Here is a 12,149-nt window from a genome sequence, read left to right as displayed (position 1 = left end):
TAACTGGAAGTTGAGTCAGCAGCTCTAACTGTAAATCATTTATTAAATTAATCTCACTGCGTTCCAGGCCTGTATTTGTAGTGCATTCTTACCAAGTGATTAGGCAGCGTGATCGCATTTCCAAGGAAGCGGTCGGAGTAGCAGATGCTGTTTAACCTGGAAGGGCCTCCCGGTTGCAGCAGACCACACAACAGGTGCTAAAGGTTACTCTCAATAATTGTACATCGTCACACCCTGTAACTGGACTCACTCTCACCCGGATCAGGACCCATCCTGCACTTGTGACTCAGACTGAGGGGAGAAGTCGTCTCCCTGGGGACAAAGCAGCTCTCTTCTCCCTCTGCCGTATTTGACACCCTTGTAAATAGGGAAATACACAGCCGTGCGCCATAGCAACCGGATTTGGCTTCATACAATGGCTAACTTTTCTCCAGAGGAACAAAACGTCTGCATCAACCCTTCACTCCTCTCTGCAGCGATGCCAGTCTAAACAGACATTTCACACGTTGAGGGAGGGAATGAATGGGAGTGGTCTCTGAATTATCCTGTTTTTTTTTTTTTTTTTAATTTGTGCATAGGTTGCAAGAGTGCATGTATTTAATCACTTTTCATAGTTCATTTGATCTGTCAGGAAACACGATACTTCAGGGAGTTTGTTGATCTACGTCATTACGGTAAAAACTATTAGGGATCACAGTAACACAACTGTTGTACGTGTTCTATAGACATCTTAATACACAGTCATACTTATAGACGTTACTTACCGTGAGCAACACGCGCTCCAGGTGAACCGGACCCACGCGCAGAAAGCAGCCGGAGACGCGCTCGCTCCTCGCGCCGTCTGTCACGAAATCTTAATTGAAGAGAAGGAGGATTGAAGACGTTTCTGATCCAGAACGAGGGGAACGTGTCCACTTCGCGCGCCCCCGTCCGTGCTCAACACGTCGGGGTCATTTACATGACAAAAAAGACGCGTCTTTTGGATCACTGGGCTCATTCAGCGCTTGTTACGGCGTCTTTTTTTCCCACCGTTAAATCGCCTACGGAGCCGTAACGTTAGACCGCAGCGCAGGGAATGGAGAATGGAGAATGGTCGTAAGGCGACTGTTTACAGCTGTTGGCGAAGTGTCAGAAGGATTTATTGATGTAAATGCGACTTATTGCTTTTAGGAACAAAAACAACTGCTATGCTAGCTATTTTATGTTGCAACTTTAGCTGGCGAACTTCGGATTATTACATCGTAATAACGACTTATAAAGCACACAACGCACGCGGGAACAATGGGAAACACTTTACCCTCTGTGTTCTTGCGCAAACGCGTTTTGCGTCAAACCTGCGCGGAGTTTGCTGAGGGCAAAGCTGCGACCTGCTCGGTACAGACTGTACACCGGGCGTGTCTCACCTTAGACGCGCGCGCGCGCGCGCGCGCACGTGCGTCAGACACGCGCAGGTACAGTGAATCATCCCGATAACGTGTTGAGGAACATGGAATAACTGAGGGTTCGGATTGACTTCACACAGACTTTGATATACAACTTTAGCAGAATATTCCAAAAACAGATTCTAAAAGGTGAAATTCATAAAAAAAGCACAATAATAAAATATAAAATACATAAATGTATGTATGTATGAACTATGCTATAAACAACAAATGGATTTAAGTGTGGATGCCATTAAGTGTAAGATGCTATACAGATGTGAGCATGATAAAGGTTTATTTATTTTGGTATTTGAATTCCAGACCCTGCACAAACATGTCCAGATATATGAACGCCAGCATTTGTTCATCCACTATACCAGACGCATGACTACAGCCTTGGCTTGGGTCCAAACTGGAGCATGACTCCATTCAAAGTCACACTTCACCTGCGACCTCCTCACATTTCTGCAGCACAGTCAGATCTCACCTCATCTCATCTCAAAGTAAAAAGAAGTGCTTTTCAATACAAATGTGTAGAAACAGTTGAAATGCCAGTAGCAGTCAACCGTGACCATCAGCCTTCCTGCTAACCACCATGCAACTTCACTGGAATCACTTGGAAAAACACAGGGGAGCCGTATTTTTTTATATTTCCAGTGAACTGCACCCACATCAGTTATTTTACCACCTCAAAACAAATATGTACAGCTTTGAGGAGCAAAAAGAAGGAGGAAGACTTTTTTTTTAACAACTGCTCCTCAGGGGAATAGGGACCTTTGGCCTGTCCGCTCTGTCAACTTTAACCACACAGCTTCTGAAATACAACAACCTCTTGACACTCCCCAGAACGTTACAAAGGGTGAGTGAGGTGAAGGAAGCACCTGGAACACACATGGTTTTCCTGGGAGAAAACACAAGGGGAAAAAAAAAAAAAAAAAAAGTTCTCTGTCCAGATTCAGTCCTGTGCATAGTAAGGTAATATTTTTATGTCACGCACACCCATGTGTGAAAATATTTCAGCTGCTAAACAGCAAAGTATTTATTGTGTACAGAGAATTAATTGGCATTTATTATTCTAGAATATTCACAAATAAGACAATTCAATTGAAAAGGCAACACCTGATTCATTTATTCACTCTATTATCAATATATACAAGTATAAAAAAAAACTCATTCCAGAGCTGAGAGAATCTGACAATGATGAAAAAAGTAGCTGATAAACCCTGCGCATATGGAGCCATCAAACATAACTGTTACAGGATGTGAAAAAACATTTTCCCAGGTATTTCCAGAACAGACGCGTTTGGGAGCATTTTCTTTTCTTAACCACTGGTATGTTGTTATTCTCCCGAACTGCCTTAAACTAACGACTGTTGCCAACTTCTAAAAACTTTATAACAGACGTGTCGTGCACAAGTGTCAGGGCTGCATGCATTATATTGGCATTTTCACAAGTACTGCCAATTCGGTGGTATGGTCCAATAATGCACATACAATCCAAGAGATGGGAAGCTTTGACACGTTGTTGAGTCTTTAAATACGTCCGTGTGTAGCGGAGCTTCAGATGATTCTCCGTTCACTTATGCTCTCTCAATGCAGCGCCGTAGTTTATGTGTGAGATGCAAGCACACCCCTGTGCATTCTTTGTGTTCACTGTTTTGCTTTTTTCAGGATGGTCCCCACAGCGGAGATGACTGTAGTTTTGGTGCCGCTGGCAGTGGTCGTCACGGAGACAACGGCAGGCAGGGTGGCAGTGGTCGTGATGAGGGTTGGCTGGGCAAGTGTCACGGGGATGGCAGAGTCCCACTTGCTTTTTCTCTTCTGAGCTTCTGCTTAGGCAAATGAGCAAAGAGGGGAAGTGAAGGACGAGTGTACAGGAGTCAACTGACAATTGGTATAACTGTAAAGTCAGTCAGGGCTTAATTAAAAATAACCCCTGTATCTAAAATAGGAGCTTCATGGTGGATAATCTACCTGTGGAGGTGTTGCTGGTGTTGCTGGTGGTGGATGCTGTTGTACTGGAAGGGTTGGTGCCTTTCTTAGTCCCAGTGACAAACTCAATCTGTTCAACACAGAATTTAGGAAAATTCATACACAACGTGTTTCACCAAGAACCACATCAAACTGGAGCTCAAGTAGGTATATGTGGGGCTTAGGCATCTTAGACAAGGGTGTTTAAGCACACTTGTTGAGTGGGGGGAGAAAATTACTCAATTACTCATTTGCCTGGTCCGTTTCCCACATCAGAACCTGTTATGTTAACACCAGTACATGCATTATGTATGCCATGCTGTACCGGAGAACAAGCAGCTCTGTGGGGTACAAGTTCAATCACGTCCAGGATGTAACTAATGTGAAGCTGCTTGCAATAATTCTTCTGACGACAGAAACGTGCATCACACTGTTTCCAAGGCAGGAAACAGCTGCCGTTCTTCAAGCACAGTACGTGATTAAACTCTGAAAAATGTTTATAGAACATCAATTTCTGCATATGTCTGTTGAAGAATGTGAAGTAGAAATTAAGTACCCTCGACACAGGCAGTGAATCGACCTGACAGTGATGTAATCCTCGCGCATTTGTTGTTAGTCTCACCTTGGTCCGCTCCTTCTTGGCTTTTTCCAGTTTGTCCATTTCTACTTTCTGGGCTTTGGCTGGAAGAACATGACAGGTGTGGGTGAGTGCTGAGCTGTGACCAGACAGGCCTGGGGAAAGGAAAGAAGACTGTCTTACCTAGGGCTTCATAGTAAGAGTCCTCTGTCCAGCCGTGAGGATCAAACATGTCTTTTGGGTAGTTCGTTCCCAGTTCATCTATGCTGCAGTACTGAATAAGTTTCTCATAAATGCTGGGGGGAAAAAAGAACGAACAATTACACCCTGTAACATTTGAGTATTGCTATAGTGTGTGTAAATAAGTGCGCACCTTGGGTTTCTGAATTCCTTCTTTTTCTGGATGTGGCTATTTGTGTCAAAGTCTCCATGGAGCTTCCTCTCGTACAGCTTGTGGATCTTCTCCTGTTACAAAACAAACAAATCAATGGTGGATGTGAGGAGTCGACTGCCTCCGTCCTGACTCAGCATCATGCACTGTATTTTAGGCAGGACACAAACAGGGGCTGTTGCTTCAGTAATTGTGCCAATCCTGTCACCTCTTGGACGCAGGATCGAGCCTACCATTCACTTTCTTCAAATTCAGAATCAAAGCATATTGAGTGTTTTCCCTCCTGATCATTTTAACAGTTTAGTGTCAAGCCACAAAGGGAGACCTCAAGGATGAGACCATATATATATCCAGCCTTGCCCAGACTTGACTTTTTGTGAATAGGGGTGTTGTATATAAAGTTTCTAATACCTCTGGGAAATATTTAACAACCAGGTTCAACTAAGCCACTGGGAGCGGGAGAATGCAGCTGGGGCACACGGCGATGAATGACGCAGAACACATCAAGACGGAAACAGGTAATGTGCTAAGTGAGCAGATCTTGAAGTTGTTGGGTTCAAGTCACATGTGCATGTGCTTAACAACCTGCCCTACTACAGTTAAATATGATCAGGCACAAATAGAACCGGATTAATAATCCTGCAGTCCATGTCAACGTTTATTATTAAATTATTTGGATATTAATCAATCTAGACATCCTCACCATAACTGGGTGCTTAACACAAGCTGCTGGCCTGAGCTCATGTGTTGCGCTTGTCGCTCATCATAGTAAGGACATGGTTGCATAAGGTGTTTAGAGAAAAGAGGGAACAGACACAGTATTCGCGAAATCTAATTGAACTGCATTTTGAGGATGAATGTGCTCCTGCGTCTCTGTGACTGGAGGGCAGGGATATCCAGGCTGTTCTGAGGACGATGAATCATCGGTTGTTCATCTGACAGGTAGGGGTGTGTCGGCCCAGCGGGGATACTGCTGAGCTGTTCACTCACTGAATCAGCCGTGTGTCCTGACCTGCCTCGGCTCCTCGCACAGCGAAAGCCTTGCCGTGAGTTAACCACACCAGTGCTGGCGATGGCAAATTGACTGAAGATGTGCGCTGGCTTAATTACAGGGGCGAGTCCCAGAATTTATATAGCCTCCAGACTTTATTTCAAACCCCAAAGGGAATGAGAGAAGCATCTAAATCATTCCCTTAGTGCAGGCAACTAGTTATTTTGAATGCATCTATAAAGCAGGATGAGCATTCGCAGAGAGGTAGCATTCAGCTATTTAAACTCTACACTCCTGATCTTCAAATTTTCCACTTTATCTACACCTGTGTATAATCAGGATACCTTTACTGCCTAGAAAGTGTTTATTCAGGCTTATAACAAGCATAAAGACAGGTTGAAACAAACAACACAGGGACCCAGACTGTTCAGTCATGCTCTCAAAAAATCCACAATCCCAACTTCCACACCCTTTCCCCTGGCGTGATTAGTGGGCACGATTGGAGATTTGGAGAAGACAGGGAAAAGTTTCTTACACAAGACCAGAGCGTCAGTAAATTGTTTAACGGTGTGCCACAGGGAAAAGTTTTGCAACGACCAACACAGTGAAGTAAAAAGGCGCTTCTCCTGTACCTGTAATTGGCTGGAGCAGCGGCCAGGGGGCTCTGGGGGGATCCTGATCTCATCCGGTGACATGTTCCTCACTTTCTCTGAGAATATAGCTGGCAGAAAGACAAGAAGCATAATTGTGAGCCCTTTACATGTTTTTGCTTTGATTCACCTTTCTGCTCTGATATGCATGTCTTTACAAGCCAAACAAGTAGTAATTGTTGTACCCATTTAGTGTTTGAACAACGGTTGATAAATCATAGGGAAGGTGGGCTACGGGTATCAACTGAGGAGCAAACTCACTGTGCAAACAATGTTGGTGGATTCTTGAGCATCACAAGTGTGTGCCAGTGGGTTTTATAGAGCCTTGTGGTATGAAGAGTGCAAGTTGGAAGCAGGGAGTGGCTGTTGGGCTTGTGACAAAGAGACACTTCTTCCTCTCCTCCTGTTAGACCCAACCCTTGTTTTGCTCTCCCTGCTAGACTTTTCGCTCTTTGCTTTCTCTGACTGCAGGCCAGACATTCTTCAGTGTCACTTCATATCCCTGCCAGTCACGCTTTGAATAAGTGCTACATGCTCTCTCACTCCATGTGTGTGTGTGTGTGTGTGTGTGTGTGTGTGTGTGTGTGTGTGTGTGTGTGTGTGTGTGTGTGTGTGTGTGTGAGAGAGAGAGAGAGAGCGAGCGAGAGCAGGAGCTTGTACCTGCTGACGTTCTGTGCAGATCGTCAACATGTAAAAACTTGACTGCCTGTAAGATCATTTTGTGATGAGTAGTCTTGTAATGTTGCAAGAAAACAGGAAACTTCCAGTCTTTTATTTTTAAAAACTAAATTATTGAAAACAATAACTTAACATAAAAATGAAGTATGTATAACTGATCTTTTATTGGCACCTGAAATCCTTCCCAATGCTTCCTGATCATGTTTGAAAGTCACGCTAAGACATGCAGATGTCAACCTGACACCTGATGGTCTGGTAAAGATACGAGGACCTGAGAAACCCTCAAAGGGGAGCAGAGCTGTGTCTATGTGGACCAGACACATAACTACAAGCGTGCATACAAGTTCATACACATTTCTTGAAAGTACAGTAAAAACTGTAACAGTAGCAGCAATGAGCATATAACATTATAGAGGCTGTCTCAACAAGTGAAGATTTGCTGGAAAGGTTTGTTACCTTGTTATATAAACCCTAAATTCAACTGCAAAGCTTCTGGAGTGACAGTGACTAAATCAGTGCAAGTATAAATACTCCTGTTTATAATTCAGATGCATGAGTGAGGAATATTCCCAAGTAACGGCAGCAAAGCCAGAACGCTGTGAACTGGAGTAATGAACAGAGAGCAGATTATTTTCCACTTTGAAATTACCATTCGTGGTCATGAAAACAGCCCCTAGGATCTTTGTCACTTTTTCTTTTTTTGGACAGTCACACAATGCCTGTCCCTTCACAGAACAAAGCGCTGTCTTCATCCTGCTGACGGGAGGCCTTTCGCCAGAAACACTATGACATTTACTGACAGACAAAACAGAGGAGCCAAGCTTGGCTGGAGGAATGTCAAGTGACCAGACCAAGACTGAGTCACACTCTCATTAAAGTGCAGTGATTGTGGTCACTTTGAAACTCCCTTTCCTTTGTGATTTCTTATAAAGCTGTGACAAACCACTTGAGTAGTGGAAGCCGTGACAACAGATAGAGCAAATGTCACCATGTTCAAGTTGGAGGGAGTCCAAAGGAAGAATCTTAGTCTTAATGACATAGTTGTTATTGAATACAGCCACCCTAACTGTTTTATGGTGGTTGTCTGGTCATATATCAGTACTGCATTGCATAATGTAGTCAGCCATTGGCATCTACTTACAAGCATGTGAAGAGAAGCAACATAAAAGTTTGTGTGACAACTGTGTGCGTAAAATGCCGCTCCTCCATCACTCATATCCTGCCAGCTCTGATGCTGAACACACTCACACACGTCAGCGATTGCTCACTAACCAGCGCCAGCCCCTGAACTGTCCTCCATCTGCCAGTCAGCCGGTGGACAAAGAACATTGCAGCACTCACCTGGGTCTAATTGGTGATTCATACATTTATTGCACCAACACCTAAGTGAGCCTGAACTAGGAAAATAAAAGCTCATTCTCTTCTGCTTCTAATGGAATCCACTTTCATTAAGTGTGAAATACACCCTGAAATAGTCAACCTAAATATGTATGAAGGTATGTGCTTACACTTACCAACTAACTCATTGGGGTCCTTCTGTTCTGCCTCCGAAATCTAATCACAAACACAAAAGGGGAAAAAAGAACTGAATGAGAAGGAGAAAAAACACATAATTACCTTTATAGGAGGACAATTTAATTATGTTTCCCAAGTGGAAGGAAATAAAATTGAGGCTGCACCAGTTTTCCAGCTTGGCTGCTGTTATTACTGTGAATTATATTTGGTTGATAAGGCAAATTCATAAAACAAACCAGCCAGCCCAGCTCATTCCATTTCTAGTATCTGTATCAATCTCAGATGTTGATGCAACAGCAGACTGGAGGATCGTTTCTAAAAGGTACTAGGAACCAGAGCAGTAAATCTGAGCTGTTTCCATTGAAGGCTTTGGCTCAGCAGGAAGAGGAGTCTTAGAGAACTGCTAGAAAATGCTGCTTGTTGTGCCAGCACTGTAGGCATAACACAGGTTCAGCACAGAGGAACAGTGCTGTTATTCACAGGAATCACCTCGTCGCCTAGCAACTGCTAGGCACAAAGAGATTTGTCCTAAATTTGGCCAAATCATAAGCAGGAGGCGCAGAGTGCACATAATGACATGGTAACAGCGATCCTGATCCCAAAAATGAAAAATTTAATTGCATCAATTCAACTTGAACTCAAGCAAAGAAACGTTAGTGGACCTGAACCATGAAAAACAGCCAGCCTGTGACTAAAAAAAAACACAGTACAAAAGTATTGTCACACATTACAGCAATTTCTTAAATTGTGATATTTCATTGTCATACAAAAACTGGCCCATTACCATTTTCTAGTACTATCATACTAAAAAAAGAAATAACCTCAGTTATCTAGCTAAAAGGAATCAATAATAAAAATCAAAGTCTTCAGTTTTTTAACTGTGAGCTGTAATTAGCATCACTAATGTCTTGTAATCAGTCAGTTTGCCCATTTAGGAGGTAAAAATAGGTCACTGAGCTGTTTGGTATCATGGTATGTACCAAACTTAACAGGGAAAAGACAGCCAAACTAAACGTCTGTGGAAATAGCATGTAAAACAGCTGGAGCAGCTAATGTCGACAGGCATGGAAGTCTCTCTGAGTTACAGAAATCATTTGATTGTAGTGATTACCTCAAATGTACGACTATTTAAAAGGCAAAACTCTCAAAAGAACAGTTTCTCAGGATATGCTTAGTCAAAAACAAGTTGTCCACAGACTAGTATTGTTTATGCCTGGTCTGTGACTCACCGTTCACTAACCTGTACCCAACCACTCAGCAGGAAGCCAGTCCAGCTCACACAGCTTTAAACCCAGGGTGGGGTTAGTATGATACTACTGTGCAGATCCAAGCACCTGTGCTCAGATACACAACGCTGTTTACTTCCCTGAAAGAAGCATCAGTGGAGCTGGAGCCAGTCCATCATCTGATGTTTTTATCATGCATTAGACAATCAGACAATCTACACAGATCCAGAGCTCCATCTAGTGAACATGCTTCCTTATAGCATGTGGCAAAGCCTTTCAAATATCCCTATAGTACGGTTAATCACAAAACAAATAAGCAATGAATCCGACTTGATCCTCTAAATTCAATCCATTCCACATCCAGTGGATGTTCAAATACCTCAATATCATCTGCCTCTCTTGCTTCGTCAGATTCCTCCATTCCCTATAAAAACAAAAAAAAACAAAAATACACAACAAGGTTTAGAAAGAACACTATACCAGAAGTAGAAACCATGTAGAACACATGACAAACTCTTTTTACCTATTATAATGATGTTTATGTCCAACACCAGCATTTTAAACCGTACAAAGATTATATTGAAAACTATAGGTATTACTTTACACTCATAATATATATACAGTAACTGACCAAATAATAATTCCCCATAAAATGTTTAGATACTGACGATGATAGATGATACTGTCCGAGCCAATAATTGCAATTCTTGAGATTTAGTACAGCTTCCTTACTTACAGCATTAAAAAGAAAACATTCATCTTGAGGCTCTTAACACAGACCTTAATTTTAAGAGTTTCATTCTTTACTGTGATCTACTGTGAACTCAAAGCATTAGACGCTATTATTTAATATTATTATTATAGAGATTCAATTATTTTGTCCTTGCTTCATGAGAACCACCACAGTACACTTTTATAAATATATATGAACAGCTTACTGAACCGTGTTGCTTCAATATTTCTTATATTTTGTAGTAGACTATGATCTAAACTTGAAAGGTTCTTTACATAACATCAGTAACCAAACTGTGAAATTTAGCACTTGGCTCAGTTGTCAATTCCGTTAAATCTTTGTCTGATTTTGCTGCACACAGCAAAACACACAGATCGCGTTAAGATCAGTCAGTCAATTACAAATTACAGTGACTTCACAGGTATGTCTTGTCTTGGAAGAATTCAGATTTTCATGTTACACACAACAACACAGATCTAGGCAGCCTATAGGTGTCTGTCTGTTAAAAGTTCTACTACACTGCAAGTCTGTCAGAATGCATGTTGAATGTTTACTACCACAACCAAAAAAACTACTGATTGCAGTCCCACAAACCTCCTTAGTCCTCCATATTTTAGCAAAATCAGAGAGTCAGTGTGTCACCACAGAAAATTTGTTGAACCATGTTTAAAACAAAAAAGAACCAGTTTTATTGTGTTTTATTGCCATCTGTCTCTTAGAATATGCAGTCATATGTCAATGGTATGCATCTGAATAGTCAGAAAAAAATAAACATGGGGAAAGAATGAATTACCGGAAAACTGACCGAGTTGCTCTCTCTGCTCTCCTCATCTCCAGACACCTTGTCATCGATGTCCTCCGTTCGGTTCAAGTCATCATCACCATAGCCGTACACTAGACCACCTTCACGTCCCCCTTGTAATGGACAGAAAGAGAGAAAACAGTCAGATCATGGTGAAATTTTCATCAGTAGCGAGCGCCAAGTAGAAGCGAGTCTTCGTGATAGCTCCATATAGAAATCCAGGACATTTTTACACACGCGCACAGACACTCACTTACAGACATCCCGTGTACTCGAGATTCAAATAATAAAGTGCCATTTATTTAATGTGTAAGTGTTACCGAAAACTATCCACACACTAGTAAAACTTTGCAATACTTATTATAACTATAACACACGTATAGTCTGAACAGTCTTCTGTAAACTTGCTAATTAGCTACAAGCTAAGGTTAGCGACCACATCAAATTATGGGATAGGATTTACAGAGCTATTAGTGGCGTTCCTTCTTCTTAAATATATAAGTACTTTTATTCCATACCTGTCTCTTCTGGTTCGGGGTCAGAGTCGGGCTCTGAATCGTCGCCATAGTCTGCCAAAGAGGAGAGTAGGGCACTCTTTTTACCGCTCGCCATTGCTGTATGTGCGTCGCATAAACGCCCGGTCGCACAATAATAACGTCACAGAGGCCATAGCGCGTAACTCCAAGTAGGACAGGGAAATGTAGTTCTTTACGCGACTCCTCTATAGGCTGTTTATTTTTCATTTTAGGCAAAGTTATAAATTCTTACCCTTTATAAAAACACTACATTTTGTATTCACATCCAATATCTTGACACACTGATGAAAACATTATTTTTTTTAACAGCATTGTTTTATGTGTTTCACTGTCCAACAACTACTGATGCTTGTATTAAACATACTATACTATAAAACTATTTCACTTAAAACATAAATAATATGAAGTATGTAGACCAGCTTCTATCGATTGTAAACAGATAATATTGTAATGTAGCTGTATTTTTCTACAACATTTCTATTCTAGAAGATTTATTGTTAGTCACAGTACTGGGATACATACTGTAATGTCCCTGGTTCGATCCAGGCCTCCATGTGTGTCCTTGAGAAGGACACCTTATTCCCTAGCATGGAAGACGCCTGCTCCCCTAGGGGATGGGTCAAACGCAGATGTATATCATGTCCTTACCTCAACTGGT

General features: G+C 41.9%; 1 protein-coding gene across 4 annotated transcripts; it reads right to left on the bottom strand.

Moving 5' to 3' along the window:
• Window positions 1-2,525: 2,525 nt before the first annotated feature.
• Window positions 2,526-11,620, bottom strand: sap30bp (SAP30 binding protein). Of its 4 annotated transcripts, none has more exons than XM_029135128.3 (10): window positions 11,474-11,620; window positions 10,947-11,068; window positions 9,800-9,844; window positions 8,194-8,233; window positions 5,984-6,072; window positions 4,343-4,434; window positions 4,153-4,265; window positions 3,949-4,073; window positions 3,396-3,483; window positions 2,526-3,250 (listed from the first exon to the last, which is right to left on the bottom strand). In XM_029135128.3, the coding sequence occupies exons 1-10, from the start codon at window positions 11,565-11,567 to the stop codon at window positions 3,072-3,074; spliced, it is 987 nt and encodes a 328-aa protein (XP_028990961.1). In that variant the 5' UTR covers window positions 11,568-11,620; the 3' UTR covers window positions 2,526-3,071. The 4 variants fall into 4 exon arrangements, with proteins under 4 accessions (XP_028990961.1, XP_028990963.1, XP_028990962.1 ...); XM_029135130.3 differs by having other exon boundaries at window positions 4,015-4,073; XM_029135129.3 differs by having other exon boundaries at window positions 10,959-11,068.
• Window positions 11,621-12,149: the final 529 nt, after the last annotated feature.

The sequence above is a fragment of the Betta splendens genome, chromosome 19, assembly GCF_900634795.4.
Source record: "Betta splendens chromosome 19, fBetSpl5.4, whole genome shotgun sequence".
In the NCBI taxonomy this organism is placed as follows: Eukaryota; Metazoa; Chordata; class Actinopteri; order Anabantiformes; family Osphronemidae; genus Betta; species Betta splendens.
The sequence above is the reverse complement of the archived record's forward strand: the minus strand, read 5'-3'. Positions and strand labels throughout refer to the sequence as shown.

Coding starts and splice junctions, on each gene's coding strand:
- sap30bp (XM_029135128.3), bottom strand. CDS start 11,567: ATGGCGAGCGGTAAAAAGAGTGCCCTACTCTCCTCTTTGGCAGACTAT. Junction 4,074..4,152: donor CTCTTACTATGAAGCCCTAG/GTAAGACAGTCT, acceptor ATGTTCTTCCAG/CCAAAGCCCAGAAAGTAGAA. Junction 3,484..3,948: donor ATTCACTGCCTGTGTCGAGG/GTACTTAATTTC, acceptor TGTGTTGAACAG/ATTGAGTTTGTCACTGGGAC.